At 38.0% G+C, this 17530-nt stretch overlaps 1 protein-coding gene across 1 annotated transcript in view; it reads left to right on the top strand.

Moving 5' to 3' along the window:
- Positions 1 to 17530, top strand: part of KITLG (KIT ligand) — an 81188-nt gene that overhangs the window by 47179 nt on the left and 16479 nt on the right. Inside the window, exons 2-3 of the mRNA XM_009321367.1 lie at positions 5263 to 5376; positions 13978 to 14040. Coding sequence (XP_009319642.1) covers positions 5263 to 5376; positions 13978 to 14040 — 177 coding nt within the window. The remainder of the gene's footprint in view (positions 1 to 5262; positions 5377 to 13977; positions 14041 to 17530) is intronic.

A 17530-nucleotide genomic window follows, 5' to 3' on the forward strand; every position in this document is an offset into this window, starting at 1 on the left:
TGGCTTGCCAGTGTAAAATGCATAAATGTTCTGAAAAGTAAGGGTCAGGAATACCAGTATACCCTTATTTTGCCCCTTCTGGCTAGGAAGCCATCATAGGTGGGAAAATGCCTCTGGTAGTAATTACGACGTAGATATCAGAGGAATATAGATATCTGTGAGTTGGAATTACCTCGGATAGAGGAAATTTAAGCCAGGTCTGTCACTCGTTAGTGAGACCCTAGTTGGTTGGCTATTCTATTCGGTTAGACTAGTACCAGTCTTTTGAAGGACAATGATGGGTGTACAGTGGACTTAATGCCTCAACTATGTGTTATTCAGAGATCACACGGTGTTTCCTCCAACTACACTGAAGTCATCTCCAGGGTACCTGAGCGCGTTCCAGTTCCAAATGTGCTTGTCAGAATACTTCACTGCTTCCAGAACTAGGTGGTCATGGGTGGGTGACTTTTTTTTCCACACCTAACTCACTCTTTTGGGGCTTGAGCAATATTTAGCATTTAAGCAGTATTTAGGCACAGCCATTTAAAGTACTAAAGTTAGCGCTGTGATTTGCACAGGTGAAGGTATCACTGAATACCATGAAAATGGATTACGTTCTGTATAAATGCTCTTCTTTCACTTTAAGATTTTTCCACACTGACAGTAAATTTCTTAATTGGTTAAAGACAGTTCTTCCATTACTTTAATTATCTCTATCACAGCTAAATAACTAAATAGATTAGTAGACATATGAAATAATTATTGTGTTTTTATGCTTCTGGATGCTTTGTGGTTAAAAAAAAATAAAGGCAAGAAAGATATTTTTTGCTGTTTTCATTTTCTCTGAATCTTCTTACAAAAGGCTTTTTAAGGCATAAGTATGAACATCAGGTTAGCTATCCATGACTGACCAACCAATGTTGTCTATGGCAGAAGTTCACAAGCTGTGCCTCTGCAAAGCAGCATGCAAACACTGCCTGAGGAGCCAATACAAAGAGATGTTCCTATCCCAGCATTAGCAGAAGTGAAAAATAAATTTGGGAAACGTGGCCTGGGCTGAATATTGCTCCTCATTGTCAGCTAACAACCCTACTGCAGCCGTGGCTTGGTTGTGGTTAATTGGATGATTTGCTCAAGAAACTGGGCTAAAAATTTCCGTGGCTAACATGATTTGAATGCAAGAAATTTTATAATGAAGAACCCATTCATCTGTGTAGTTACTACCTCTCCCTGTGCTTAATGTTTTTTTGCATTTTATTACTTGCCTTTTTTTAATTATTATTATTCCTCCCTACTTATGATTAGAATTGTTATCGGTACAAACTAGATATTTGGAAATGTCCAGACTTTCCAGTGTTTGGCTTATTTAGCAATGTGGTATTCCCCTTACTGCTTTCCACTTAAGGAATTAGCTGAACATTAACCAGCGTGTTTGAGTATCTTTGATAGCATACTGTGAAAAAGATGCTAAAGGACTCATTCAGCAACCTTTGTCAACACTCCAGATCGTAAGTGAAGAACATAAATGAAAAAGTTGTTGATTTACAACTGAAAGGATGGCCTTCAACACATTGGATCACTAGCTAAGCCTCTAAAATGCTGTTAACTGAAATTATAGATTGTGGCTTATAAGCAATAATAAAAATCATTTGCAGAATGATCAAAAGTGTATACTTGAAATCTTTCAATTTGAATTATCCTTTCCAGTCTAATCATTATTTTTTTCCTGTCACAAAAGCAACTTAAATATTCAGTATTTAAGAGATTTCAGAATATAAAAACAATTGAATAATTTTTGGGTCAAAAATAGGAAGAGGCCCTTTGGTATACAGATCTGCCTCCTGTCTGCCATATATCTTCAATTTAACACTGGTTAAATTAAATTAAAATCCCATTTCAGCTTAGAAGTAATTATATATGGAAATCTGTTATAAGTACTGTGTGGGTAACTTTCATTTTGCTTAGTAAAGTGTAAAACGAATCTATTTATAAAGCTGTTGTTTAAGCTTCCCTTTTGTTCTGTCCTTTATTTAATTCAGTCTATTCAAGTTTTGCTCAAACAGCAGGTTTGGTCATTAGTAAGTAACACAAAAATAGCTTAGCTCTTTAATCTATACAGTCCTTACATACAATGTGCCTATAGGCATGTGTAATATAAATATTTTGTAAGTGCAAATAATTAAAAGATTTTGGATAATAGGCATGTTGAAACTAGCAGTATTTTGCAGATTTTCAGTTCCTGTTGGATGATACAGGGAACAAATAAGCATGAAAAACCTCAAATCATCTCTAAATTTACAAAACATTTGTTTTTAATAGCAGTTAGTATGCTTTTAAATCCCATTATTTACATAGGAAAAAAAGTGTATTCTTATTGATTTGCATAATTATAAAATGTGTAGTGATTTTAAGGTTCATGTATGGGTTGTCTTTAGATCCAGAAGTATGAAAAATGACAAGATGCATCAGAGTTCTGGTTTTATGTTTATATATTTTATTTGGAGTGTGGTGCTGCTTTTATTAATATTACTCAGTTGATACGGCAAAAATGTATTTCCAGTTAAAGAGTTTTTTACTTTTTTGATTATTAGATGGTTAGGTTAAACATCGTCCTATGACAGCGACACAAGTCAGTGAACAAATCCCATCTTCCTTTACATACTACTCAGTACTGAGGAACCCAGTAAACAAATCGGCGATTTCTGGCATGGACTCCATCTCCAAAGAATACATCAGGGAAACGTCCCTGAACTCCAGCGAGTGTAACCACTAGTGTACTGTTTAACTCTGAAGGTAGAACTACTTTTTTTTAATTCTTGAAAGCAGTATAGTTAGTCCATTTTGGAGCTGGTTGTCATTAATTTCTTGCCTATATAAAACAATATAATTATTTTATAACAATTTTGTTCCAAAAATTGTAGTGGGGAAGTAGTCTGTTAACTTGTCCCCTTTGGTTTCTTCTGTGATTCTGGAGCTTATGTGAGGAGAGGGAGATGTTTCTCTGACCACTTAAAGCTAGCTCTTAAACAACTTTGAGCTCTTATACACTTCAAGGAGCTCTCAAAGGTCCTTTCAGAGACTAGCAGCATCACTGTCACTGCGGTATGCAAAAGACAGAAGCAGAGGTACAAACACACCAAGGTTGGCCAAATTACTCAAGAGGAGGAACATCAGCAGAACCAGGTTCCCACGTTCGAGGTCTAACTACCCTTTCAATGTAAAGCAGGGAATAGACACAGGGTTGTTGTCTCTTGTGTCTTGAGTGTAGCTCTGAGCCCGACAGCTTCATTGCCTCTCCCGAGAGGTTGGCTTGTTCATATATGTATAACTGCAAAGCTTTGTATAGCATAAGATACAGACGTTTTGTAAGACTGTTAAGTACCTAACTTCAAGTTAGGTACTTATTCTCAATTCTTCACACAGGAAGTTATTCTCAATAATTATTTGTACAAATATTAAATTAAAAGTATTTCTAAATGCTAGTTATGTTGAAGCAAGGGGCATTCTCAAAAGACGTGCTTAGAATATTTTCGATTTCTTTGTGTGTAAGTCTACCCATCGTCATGATCCTGTGGTGTCTGAAGGTACAGTTTAGGGAAAGCCAATTGCAGGCTCCATCAAAACGGGCAGTCCTAGCTTGTTCCATCTGTAACGGAGTATTTCTGCTGTCACAGTTACCTGGATCAGAAAGCTGGTCTGCCTGAAAAATAGCACAGGAAAACAAAAATGGAAGTTGTCTGCCTAGTACAGCTGGCTAAACCATCTCATCAGTACCAGTCCGAGAGGCAGGGGGAGGAGGCTAGATTGTCTTTTCCAGCAGCAGCCCACACTGGTTTTGCCTAAATGAGTCAGGAAGCCATATTCTAAGAAAGCAAATGGCCAGTTTTACTTGAGATGTAAGATACATATAAGATTTAAGAGATATAAGATACAAGAGAGATTTACTTGTCATTTAACAGCTCTAGGGAAAGTGCCTGGCACTGTTCCATCATGTTTAAGTAACTCCCAAGCGATCTTTATCATCATGCTTTCTTAGCCCCTCTAGGTTACTCTAATGATACTTGATCTTTTAAATCTGTGATTTTCTCTCTCTGCTTTCCTAGAGAGCTTCATCTATGTTGTTTGATTTGCTTTGGTCTTAAATTGAAAGGTTGGATAGCATTTGAAGGCAAGGCTGAAGATGAGCTCTCTACCTGTCACAGGGAACAGACGGCCCTGAGATGCATCTTAGTTTGTGCAAAAGCAAATTCTGGTCTCAGTCCTGCCCTCGTGGAGGCTTGGGAGCCTGCACAGGCAAATTCCATACTTGCAGTAAATGTACACCATCATCGGCTCTTGCTGACAGCTTCAGTCAGCTAGCACAAGAAGCTTCACAACCCGAGGCAACTTTTGATTATCCATAACTTAAATGCTGTAACATTCTGGAAGTAAAGATCTGCAGCTTAAACTTGGCACAGGGCTCTGTGGGAAACCAGCAAAGCACAAGGAACAACAGAAGGCAAGGAAGTTCAGGCAGTGTAGCCAAGGAGACACAGGTCTGATGTGTCCTGCATCGCAGCTAGTTATCTGGTGCTTTTCTGGCTGAGTCTCACAAGCCTGTGTGAGTACATTGCATTGCTGTTCCTAATAGGATTTAGGAGGGGAATGTAGTGCCAAAGCCAAGCTGCTGCTCCTGAGAGGCCAGGGCACGTCACTTAGAGAAAATGTATTGTATTGCTGCTTGAGATCTCAGTATTTGGGCAGAGTCCAGTTGTAGTTTTGCTTGCAGTTTAAGTACTCAAATGTAATGGCTGTAATTATGAACTTTCTCCTTTTATCTTGCTGTGGTCTGGTATCACTTGGTTCCTTATCAATCATTATCACAGATACACAGGTTTATCAAATACCTTACCAGGTGAATGACAAGTATTAATTAGCTTTGTGTTGATGATGAGGAATATTGCAAAATTTGTCTCTTTCTCTTCTTCGGTATCTGTAAACTTTGCAGAAACTCACCTAAGCAGCATCCTGCGCAAGTAATCTGATGGCTCAATACCAGGTTTTCCATTATTACTCTAAAGGTACTTGCTTCCAGAAAAGATCAATTAAGTGCTTTTCTGTGGATCCCTGCCATGAAGATTATACTATAGTGGTACGAGTATGTCCTCATGAAAGATGAAGAGTGTTGTTGCATCTAAACTTCATATATGAAAAATATTACTATGATTTCTTGTTACTTCACGATTGGAGATTGCTTACTTGCGGTTTCTTGTTTCTTTTTTTTTTTTTTTTACTGAATAGACTTGGATTATCACTTGCTTTTGTCTTCAACTACTCCTACTTAATCCTCTTGTCAAAGCCCAGAGTTCCTGCGGGAATCCAGTGACAGATGATGTGAATGACATTGCAAAATTGGTAAGTAGCTTTTATTTTAAATTATTCTTTCTGTTAAACAATAATCAGTGGCTAATGGCACTTACATTTTAAGCAAAGTTAGCAAATCTATATTAGGACCAGGGGAATATATTAAAAAAAAAAAAAAATCCATCAACGTCTGTCACGTGATCAAAACCCAAACCTTTATTGCAGAGACTGGAGAATAGTTTCAGAGTTCATTGATGAGATGACCTTCTTGACCAAGCTGGAGTGTATGTACATATATGTTTTCCTCCCTCCAAACTTCCATTAAAATTGTCAAAAGTCTTGCTTTTCTCAAACATTGTCAAACATGGTTGCTTCCTCAAACATGATTGCTTCCCATGCAGATGAAAGATTATTGTCTTTGTGTTACTGATTTGCGTGGAGCAGAGTGGCGGCAAACACAACTGAAATGAACCAGAATCTCTCTTAGGTATATGGGAAACTTGTGCCATATATAAAAATAGTATGATATTAGGCATCATTGTAGCAATCAAGGCCATAACGACTGAACAGCTCTTACAGTCTTTAGGTGGGAATGGGCTACACTCATTACATGTTTCTCTCTATACTTGCTGTACCTAGAAGTTTAAGTCTGAAGGACTCAGGGCTTCGTATAAGAACTGAATTCATTTAAGTACATTTTAACTGTTACTTAATTGAACACTGCATTAACCTGAAAAACTGCATCTCCTTGTGTGAAGGCAGTTGGTATTTAACTCTGCTGAAGTCAGTGATGATGCTAACTTGCAGTAGTGCAGGATCTAACACTTTTTAAGTTTTTAAGAAATAATATATACTGATGACTTAACAAGCATACCTTCATCTACCTACTGACTTCAGCTGAAAATTATGGCTTCATTATGGAAAAACGGTTGCAATACTAGCATTAATATTATCAAACACTTAATTTGGAGTCCCTTGCATTTCCTGCCAGTGCAGTGTTCTTAACTTGTTTTCTTTGTGCATTGTTATGTACATTGGCACATACTGTAAATCTCTGGGGGTGTTCTGTAGTCCTACTCAAATGCTTAGTGCTTCACAGTAGTCCCTTTAGGCAGAATTCTGAAGTATTGGCATGTTTATTCAAGATAATATTTCATCTCTTGAAAGAGTATTAAGCTTTGACTTAAACCTGTTGAAAGCATGACAGAACAGAACTCCTGTGAGGGCTGGTGAAATTGTCTAGTATAGCAATAGCTATCCTAGCAATAACTTTTTGTCAATTATGTATGCTCAGAACAAATGCTTTAACTTTTCCTTTAGTACAATTTAAACTTCAAGAATGTATGAATACAGGTTACAAAAATTTGCATGCAGCTTAAGCAATCACACTTTGCTTTTGAGATAAATTATGAAAGAAACCTAATATCATAAAAATTAGGTTAGTCTTTAATTGGACTGTGACTTTCTGTATTGTGTTCCTACATCTTCCTCCAGACTAGTCCAGCAACTGCAGTTCTTGCACATATCCCTGCAGCACCATGTTTCCATACCCCCATCCTCCTCCACATCCCCTCTTAGTTCTCCACATGCAGCATGGTCGCTAGTTCCCTCCCATGCCCCCTAGGCATGATATGATGCCTACCTAAGCAATGTTTTGAGCATTTGCCGGATTTATATCCCCTTTTGCTTGGACTGCTGGCTGGGCAGGAAGGACTTCGTGTGGCAACTGTTCTGGTGTATGTGCTGCTTTGTCCTGGAAGACAACCTCTGCCAACAGTCCAGGTACGCACTGTGTTTCTGCTGCTGCCAAGCCTGAGCAGAGTGGGGTAGGGCTGAGCTCCTCCAGCCACTCCTCAGTGAGGATGCTGTATGGTCCTTCTCTTGACTTACACCCATACCTTTAAGATCTCTCTACCAAATGCAAAATTTGGGTGAAGTTAACTAGCAAGTTCAAAGGTATTTTGGGTTGGAGAAATAACAGAGAGATGCAGAAAATACAAAGCCCAGACAGCTGGATTCTCTGTTTTGAGCTGTGCGTCTGAGAATGTTTTGAGGAAAGTCTGTATCCCTGTTTTGCCTGCCTGTGTTAATATTTGCATAGATTTTTCATGAGGAAATAATTTCTATAAAGCCACTTGAGAATTGAAAGGATAACATGGAAATAAGTCTAGTATCTTAAATTTAGTTAAGAACTCTTGGTTTTAATTAAACTGACTATGTTGCAAGTTGGTCATTCACTTTTGAAATGCTACACCATGACAACTTGACATTGAGAACAAAATGAAAAAAATATAATAAGGTTTAAAGTACTTTTAAAACAAAATATCATTAGCTGACTATGAATATGAGAAGGGAGAAAATCACAGAGAACACTGATCACATTACTTTGCTAAAAAGTACAACTTTTTAATGCTATATGGGCTATATCCTTAGTACATATAGTATGGACTTTAACATGATATTGCTTAAAAATATAGTTCGGGAGACCCTATAACTCTTGTAAATTACTATAAATATTTTTGTACCACTTCTGCTTTTTGAAACAAAATATACTCATTGAATTAAGGAATGATATTCTGACTATTTACATCTTCAGAATTAGACATAGCACCCATAGGTGGTTGGGTTATTTATTGGTCCTACTGGTCTTTAAAAGTTTTATTTCTCCGCTGATCCAAAGAGTTTGTGCCAGTAGAACATAGTGTCTTTAATAAATGTCCTCCCCTTTCATGCTGAGAACAAATTGTAGTGCTGAGAATTTCACAGAAGCTAATGCTATTTGTACAGTTATTGCCCATAGTTATCGTGATGTTATCCACAAGCTCTATCACACTCACTGAGAGTGTTATGACAGATGTTTCTAAAGGCTTTATTCTTGGCCACACTGTCATGTTCTTTAAACCCTTTTGTCCACAGTCATGAGTATAGTCCTGTATCTGTGTGCAATAAACTAGCCGTTCAGCGGCAGTACACAAGTCCCATCATTTAGCTTAGGATATTGGCGCCTCTTCCTCCTGTCTCATCACAAATGCTCAGACATCAGCTTAGATTCAGTACAGCCTGAATCCTCCACTGAGGCGGATTATGATCTCTTCATCTCCCCAAAATGTTAATCTTCTCTGGGCCTTTTCTCCTCACTGTAAAGGTATATCACCATCTCTCCCCAGCCATTCAGGTCTATAATAGAGGTGTCCATTTTGACTCTTGACACTTCACAGACCCTTGTAAGTTCACTTTTAAAACTTCCATTGTTTTTCCTGTCATAACAGGAAAATGTTTTTGTAGGTCTCTGTCCCTACAAATTCACTTTTCTTCCAAATTCTTGGTGGATAAAAATCCAGTCTACTGAAAAGTCTTTTTCTGGCTTCGACTTCTATAATTTTGCCCTTCTGTCTATTAATTTGCTGCTCTGACCCTGTATTTTCTACTTATTTCCTTCCAGCTGGTCCTCCTTTTTTTCATTATCAGTGGCAAGCTTCTTGGTTTTGTCTTCAAAGGCACTAACTAGTAACACTGCCTGTGATATCTTAACACATGCTGAGCTTGCCCTCTTGTCCTAGCTTCTCCTTATTATTTCCATGGTATCTGTTACGCTGTTCGTGGCCACAAGAAAGATGCTCCTTGATGAACTCCAGGCAGATTCTTATCCTCTTCCTACCTCATGCTAAAATTTGTTGCAGCATGAATCTATGTCCCTCTTCTTTCTTTTTCCTACTCTGTTCTTCCCTACCTCTACTGCAGTTCACCTACAGCTTGCAAAACAGTGCCATGATTCCTAACCAAACTCTTTTGCCTGTAGCTTGATACAACCTAGTCTTCATTTATTTGGTTCTGGGCTTCTTGTTCCAAGTACTGTAACCCCCCTGTATCACAGGTGGAAAACCCCTGAGCATGGCTGCAGCTGTGTTCTGCTCAACTGTATTGTATTCTAGGAATAAGAGAAGAACATGCCTCAGTCAAGACTTTCTGTGAATATAGACCAGGGATGTCTACCAAGCCTAAGCTACTGGAGAATAAATAAGCCACACTGTGCAGCACCTGAAAATGTGGGTCATTTGCCTAATCAACTTTGTGTTGAGTAATAAATTGAGGACAGATGTATGGTGTAACTTGTTTTCAGTGGCATCAGTCTGGATTTTCACTAGCATCATACTAGACTCATACCAGAAGTTAGAATCGGAAAGAAAGAGCAGATTCAATAGCAATAAGGTTTCTGAGCGTTAATCAACCTAAGACCAAACCAGACTGGTATCTGTTCATACAAAAATGACTTGTATTTTCTGTAAGATTAAATTTATTCAAATCTTTATAATACAATTTTGTCATATGAAGAATGTGTCCTAAATAAAATGATTTTAAGAAGCAAAGAACAATTGAACAATCATTTTTTGTTTGTTTTTTAATAGTGAGAACTTTAAAAGAGCATAATTTCATACCTATAGAGAACAAAAGTATTTAGAGAGTATTCATTCTGCATTACTAATCACTTGAACTCCTGCTTCTTTTTTAATGAAGATGTCTGGAGGGAAGCACATTACTTGACAAACAAATGTTCCGTATTATGAAACTGTAATTGCAGCACCTGTCAATAAGCCTGTCCCCATTGCTCTTTTAAGCACAGTAAGTCAGCAGAAAGCTGCATTGCTGTAATTGTGACTCTGATTTTGCATAAGAATTAGGACTCTGTTGTATATATGTTTGTTAAATATGAACATCAAACCTATGTATAAGTAGAATTTTCACTGAGCTGTGCAGTATGTATAGAAGGTACTTACGTATTTTGGTTTCATCTATTAATAAAATCTAAGATACTCACCTCTTCTTCCATGATCTACTTCTCTAAAGCAATTTTTTTCTTTTGAATATTGGAAGCCCAAACAATAGTCAGCATTTACTGACCAAGTTGCTTGTTTGACACATGCTGTTTCAAACACTTTCCCTTCACATTGTATCTTTGCTGTAAATGTGTGCTTTACACTCTCTGCAACATTTGATATTTATTTTTAAATGGATCTAACTCTCCTGAGTGAAGGGGTTATAAAAAATGATCCAGTGTTGTTATCTTGCAAATAATCTGCCACTATGGCTGCAAGAAGTGTGAACGGAAATTGTTAGCATGTTGTCTTAAGCCAAATGATGAGGACTTTATTAACTGCTTCATTAGCAGATGAGTTAGAGTAGATTGCAGAGATGATGGACAGAAAGTGGAAGCTCCTGCAGGAAAAGAAAAGCGAAGGATGCAAAGAAGGGTGATGCAGAGGTATTAAAGAGTAGGAAAAAGGTAATGACGAAGAGAGAAATGGGAGGTAGAAATGGTAGTCAAAAAGAAAGTATGGTTTTCCCATCATATGCCTCAGAGTAAAAAAGAAATCACTGACAATGGTAAATGGTAATTTTTACTTTATGAACTTTATCTTTGATCTGTGTATAAAAAAATAATATCTATGCTTGTCTCCTTAAAATTTTCAGAACAGTCACAATAAAGAGAATTTCCAAGAGCAGTAGCCCTCATTTCAAAGCACTTGACTGCAGAGATAGGTCATCTCTCATGTTCTGCTGTTGCAATGAAAGAGTAGTTTATGGAACCCAAATCGCTTTTACAGTATCCCTTTTTCATCTCCCTCTCTATGTGACCATAAGCATATTTTAAAAGTATATTTGGGTTATGCAGTGTTAACAGTGCTGTATTAAATATTCAGACCTCTGTATGTCAAAAGGAATCTTACATTCCCCAGTTAGAGGTTTTGTTACAACTGGGAAAATAGCACTTAATGTTGGTTTTATATGGATTTAAAGCCATAAGTCTAGATTCCCTGTTCTTCACCTCTTCTCAGAGCCTGATAGGACTTCTACAGCCACACACACCCACTAAATCAGACAAACTTTCTGTGGCATTTTAATTTCAATGCAGGGTTCTTTTAGTTCTATACATTACTTTCCAAGATTATCAGTTGACGTTCTCTATAATCATCAAAACTGTTGCTTTTGTCTAAACCAAGGTAAGTCATGCAGGCAGGTGTTTTGTTGCCCCCAAATTTGTCACTGTACTTAAGGAGTTGAGTACAGGAACCAAAAAAGCCATTCCAGGACTCAAGGAATTTCAAGGGACAGTCCCTTTCTATCCCCCTTTGCTCAGGCAGCTCAGAGCCTTCTTGTCCTCTCCTCCTTGTTGGGAGCTGCAGCAGTCAGGCACCCCGCACAGAGAGGGTATGCAGAGTCCTTTCATTCCTTTCAGGATCATTTCAGCAGCTGAAAATCAAGTGGTTGGTTTGAGATCATAGTCTTGGTGGTTAGTCTTCAACAAAATTTCAAGATTCATTTCAGGAAAGCAAGAGAGTACAAAATGCACAGATTTAGTACAAACATATCTTTCAGTCTTACATCAGGGGCTCTACCCTATTTTCTGTGTGTGAGTTGGGAAGTCCAACTGGGACACAAATATAACTCCCTCGCTTTGACTGAGCTCCATCATTTACCATCAGCAGAGCATCTGCCATGTGGAGTTCAATCAATAAAACTTTAACAAGTTGTTTCGTCTTGAGGCAGGGCATATATTTTGTGTTTGACACCCTCCCCCCCAGTGATCTTCATTTTTAGTAGTAAATTCAAAAATATCTTTTCTGATTCATGGTCTGTCAAGGAGAAAAATATCTGAGGCCGAGCTGTATTCTCCAGCTTTGTTTGAGAAGCTGTAAGAGCTCTTGGGCAGTTACATTTTTTTTAACTGTGCATGTGAAGTGCTTGACAGGTTCTGCTGCCAGGAAAGTAGATTGTATACATAATGCATATCAATTTTTGTAGTGTTCATTGATTTGGAACAAATTTAATCTTCCAGTGACCTTTCTTAAAGAACAGTGCTTTTGCTGACATTGCTAAATATTGAATCCCTCTAGAGTGGGTATGGGAAACTTTGCACATGTAGTAACATTTTCACTACCTTTGCTGCTTGAAGTGCTGCTAATCCTACCTCTCTAGGCACGCAAAGGAAGCTGGAAAAGAAACTGGATTACCTATTAATGTGTCATGATGTCAGGGTGTTTCTAGAAGAAGGAAAAATATACAAAAAATTGTGGATGAGGATTTAGAATAAATCAGATGCTCTAAAGAAAGAACAAATGTATTGCAATATTTTTTCAGTATTTATAGCGTCTTGAATCAACTCCCCAAAATGCCAGGTAAATAGAAATTGATATAGAGAATTTTAGTGGCACTTCTGCAATTGCTGCTTTGGGAGCGTGTAGGTATAAAAATAAGAACTAAAAAAGCAAATTGATCTATGGAAAGGAATTTACCAGGATCATTTGTATAAAACTTGTTTTTTAAAGCTGTAGGAGAAAGATAGATGTCATTGAACTGAAAGATTGTGGCTCAGCCCACGTTGTAAATAAAAAAATATTTGGAATTCACTAGTGACTGTGCATAAGTATTGTCCTTGATCATTTCTAGAACCATAACATTTTGAAATTGCTGTTTAAATTTTTAATTGAAACTAAATTTTAATTAACAAATAAAACATTCTGTTGTGTCAAGCAAAATACTACCTAAAAACTGCACAGGAAAAAAAATAATCCCCGTGCTGGTTGCTATAGCAGCAGAATCAAAAGCAGCCATAACAGAATGGTCTTTAACCCGAAGAAGTGGAAATGCTTTGCTGAACAAAGTATAGATTCCAGTTCACCGAAGGAATTATGTATGTTCTTATTGTCTTTTGACTAAATGGACTTCAAACCAGGATGAGAAATATCAATTGAATCTTTCACTGATACAAAAGAAAATAGATTTGCTGTATCACTAAGCATCATAGTATTGGTAAACCTTTTGAAAAAAGTACTTCAAGAGATTGTGGATCGTGGCAGCGTCTCCATCTCCCCACTCAGCACTTTCCCCAGATGATAAACCATGTCTCACGGGTGTTGGATCCCATCTCTGGCAGATTGCATTGTATAATTCAGTGAGAACCCTTCTTCCACTCCTTGTCCTTGCTTCAGCACACCCCATGCTCACCCACATCTGCAAAGCCACGCTCAACTTACGTGTGCGGATGCTCTCCTTTGTCCCAGGACATTGCTATGATATAATTATATTGCTTATCATTAGTAAGAGGCACAGCTTCAAAGTTAAAGTTGTGCTCAAGTGTTTTTCTGACCTGGTACATAAATAAGCACAAGGCAAGCAAGTATTTCTTTAGGTTCAGATGCTTGCTGAAGTTGGAAATTATTTGAAGGAAAAAGGCTGAGAGACTACTGGGTCCTCTACTGTTTGGAGTGGTTGGGGTTACATAGAAATTGTCACATAACACTTCAAGACATGCCATTAAAAGATGAAAATGCATGGAGTTTCTGAAGTAATGAATAACCTCAGATCACTTCTAACCACATTACTGACTTTAATTCTGCTGGGAAGTGGTAGCATTGAACATGATCAGATCGGATCTGGAAATGTTACAAAGATGTGGAAAGATGCTTCACTTGTGAGCAAATAAGAGTCAGTAGCAGTTCCACTAGTTACAAACTGAGTATGTAAGCTTTTGCACCTGATAGGTTACTGAAAATTTGTGTTGAATATTTGATAGATTTTGTTGCATATAGTGATGGAAATTAGGTCTTACTTTGTGTATTCAGTAATAACATTTTTATTATCTGTTTATTGTAGGTCGGAAATCTCCCAAATGATTATATGATAACCCTTAAATATGTTCCGAAGATGGATAGTCTGGTATGTACAACCACTTCAAGTTAATTCCAATAAAATAGCCCACTGGAACCTGTGATGGCCATAACGTTTTGTACCTAGTCCTATGGCTTAGTAAGTTACAGTTAAATAATGGTTATTTCACTTTTCATACACTTCGCAAGTATTCATTTAAAAGAAACGTAGAGAGATTCCTGCAGTCACTTAAAACCTTTTTAATTACAGGAATCTTAGAGAAATATTTCTTCATATTAAATTTTTTAACATTTTATCTGGAAAAAGTCAAACTATGGTATTATTTCATCATGTCACTTGAAAATTGTTGCTTTCTTAAAGAAATAGTTTCTTTCTAATTGTACTTTGGAATATAATGTAGAATGTCCTTCTCATTTCAGCTAGTGGAAATGCCATTAAAGCACAACAAATACTGAGTAGCCAATAAAGAGAACTCTAAGTTCAGCAAATGGTAGCATCAGTAACTAAACCAACAGGTAGAAAGTGAGGACATTATTTCATTCAAACATGCTTTGTTTTATTCTTTCTATATAATCCCCTAGTTAATACAGTGATACTTTCAAATAAGCATCATCTACCTTCTTTAAAATTTTATAATATTTTGTATTATAGACTTTTTCATATTATCTTATTGCTTAGTCTATTAAATATTGTCGATGTTTTTCCTTAATTTTAAAAAAATATTTTTAGAACGATGCATTGAAAATGCTCTCTTGGTTGTTGCATACACTGCAAGAAAAAGGATAGAAGGAAACAAGGTGAAAGTAGAAATTATGCTGAATGCTATACTGTACTATATTTTTTTAAGGAAAGAAAAAAGTAAGAAAAGGACTAGTTTGTCTGTTAAACTGAACAATATTGTGCCTGTCTTAAGAATGAATCATTGTACACATACAGCAGTAGTTGGAAATCATCTGGTAGATGTAAGAAGATGTTTTTGTGTCTGTTCAAAAGTTTTCATTATGAAAATCCAATTTGTGTGCGATACGCATATAAAAACGCATCCTATCCTACAACATTGTAGCAAATCTAGCAATATTCCCTGTTCATATTGGAGAACAATGCCAGAAGCAACATTCCCTCAGTCCTGAATAGCAAGAAGATGGTTGGAGGAAAAGGAGGCTGTGGGATAGCGAAGGGCCCTGAGCTGTGAGGTTACAAGGTATTACGGCAGATCTGGCAGTGTTCTTATGAGTTTTGTTGGAAGCTCTAGGCTTTTACTAAAACTTAGAGTACTATAGAATAACCAGTTTGAACTTGATTCCTTAGACAGAAAAACTCTGCAGAACAAATGCTACTAGATCCTATATAATATAACTAAAACTAATGGAAAAATTTCCATTTCTGAAAATAGCCAATATCCAGAGAAAAAGGAAGTAAAACTTGCTGCCACCATCCCCTGGCTGTGGTGCTTTTTGAAATTCAATGATTTTGGTGCCTGAGATTCACATCTGTGGAGGACAGCCATAGCCCGAGCGCTGCTCCCCAGCCTCTGGGATGAGCGCAGCAGCTGATGGGCAAGAGCCGGGCTGGATCAGGGCTGTTCTCACCGCTGTGCTCCTGGGGAGGTTGGAACTGTGGATGAAGAAGGCCAGGGAGCCTGCTTGAGCAAGAAGTCCTGGTTGTTCTCACTGCTTAACTCTTGCCTCGCTCCGTGGTTCAGTTTTGACTGCCAGTACACAGATTCTTTTCTATGGTTTAAATGCCATGTCATCTTGATGCATCATACCCAGTAACAGATCCAATTTACATTTATGACAAGTGGCCAAGAAATAAATAGGAAGAAGAGAAGTTCAGAGCTGGGATTTCCATATTCCCTTTGCTCGTACGCCACTTTCAGTCGTGATGATGGAAGGTGCAGCTCTTGCCCACATGCCTTCACAGGAGGAAGTATTCAGCGGTATTCACATCCCACTTTGCCAGATTCCTCTCTGGGGATTTCATGTTGTGTTACACATACCACAGCAAAGGCTGGCTGAATGAGTAGATTTTGCTCTGGGTTCTGCAAGGTTCCTGCAAGCTGGGAAACCCAGAACTTTGCATAAGGTGAATGCCCTTTGTTCAGCTCTGAAAGGATTGAAACGGTGCTCTGCAATTTTTTTCAACAGATTTCAATCTTCAGTGTGTGCATAAAGTGGGAAATGTACCCAAGGTAGCAAGTCTCAAATGTAGATGACTAAAGGTAGGAAGGCAGGGTGAATGCAAAGCAGATGGGAAGCCAGTGTAGTGCATGTAACAGGAACAGACTGACCCAATCCATTAAACAGAAGGGTTGTTGCATTATGCACTAGCTCAAGGCATCTGAGTGGCTTTAAAAGTAGTCTCGCATAGAGTGAACTGTGTAGTCTAACCTGAAGGTTAAAAGGAAAAGATGACAGCAGCAGAGGCTGAACTCAGAAGAGGAGATAAACTTCAAACTTTTAGATAGGTGTAGAAAGAAAAAGCTAAATGAGGACTACCTGGAAGTACAAGGGAAGTCAGGTTTGCGGTTGCCCTAAAATGTAAATCTTGGTCAAAGTTTACACAAAAAAGCAGAGTTAAACCTCCATTTCTCCTTGCAAACAATGCCAATTTCAGCAGTTTCATCTCTGTGTTTGGTAGGTATTGAGACAGCAAGTGATTGCACAGCTTGATATTACTGACAAGAAAACTTAAAGCTCTCGTGAAATACAGCTTTGTAGGTCAGAATGGTTCAGTCAGAGGAGACTCCCACGCACATGCTAAACTGTGGGAGCAACAGAATAGATTCCCTGCTGGAATCGCCAAATGCTCACTAGGAGAAACGGCAAGCTTTTGCTAGTCCCTGCCAGAGGAGAATGCACACCCACAAAACCTCAGAGGAAAAGGGTTTCCAGGTTTGCAGTTCAGGGAAGCACAGAAGTTCTGTGTCTGTGTTCCTACACCGAAGCAGAGGAAAATGCATGGTCTGTCTCGTGAGGGCAATGGGACACGGCACAACGCATGCTGCTTGAACGGACTACGTTTCAACAAGCTTTCTCTGATTTATTTGCTTCTGCTTCTCCCCTCCCGTTGTAGTGTTTGAAGGAAAAAAGGGAAGCAGAATCAAGCCATCCATTTCACATTTTGTTTCATTCTTTAAGTCATTGAGATAATTACAGAAGGTGATAATAAAGACTTGTCACTTGTTATCTGTGTGTGAGAGAGTTGTACACAAAAGTGAAAAGTCAGGTGGAGCTGAACAATGTATTTACATTTGGTTCTCTAAGGCTGGAAGCCTAATAGTCTGGTTAGTCTTCGAAAGCGTGAAGCATGTTTTTCCTCATCAGAAACATTTACACATCAAGGCAGAACAACACTCATGTCCCCAAGAAAGTAATTTGTTGCCAAGTGATGATATTGCCAAGTGGATGATTTTTTTTTTTAATAAAGAATCTGTCTGCAGGTTTCTTGCAGAAATTGAGTAAAATGACATTAAGTCTAGAAGCGGATACATCGCCAAACATTTACTGTGCGTTGCAGAAGGTGGAGTGAATGGATT

The sequence above is a fragment of the Pygoscelis adeliae genome, unplaced genomic scaffold, assembly GCF_000699105.1.
Source record: "Pygoscelis adeliae isolate BGI_AS28 unplaced genomic scaffold, ASM69910v1 Scaffold232, whole genome shotgun sequence".
NCBI lineage: Eukaryota > Metazoa > Chordata > Aves > Sphenisciformes > Spheniscidae > Pygoscelis > Pygoscelis adeliae.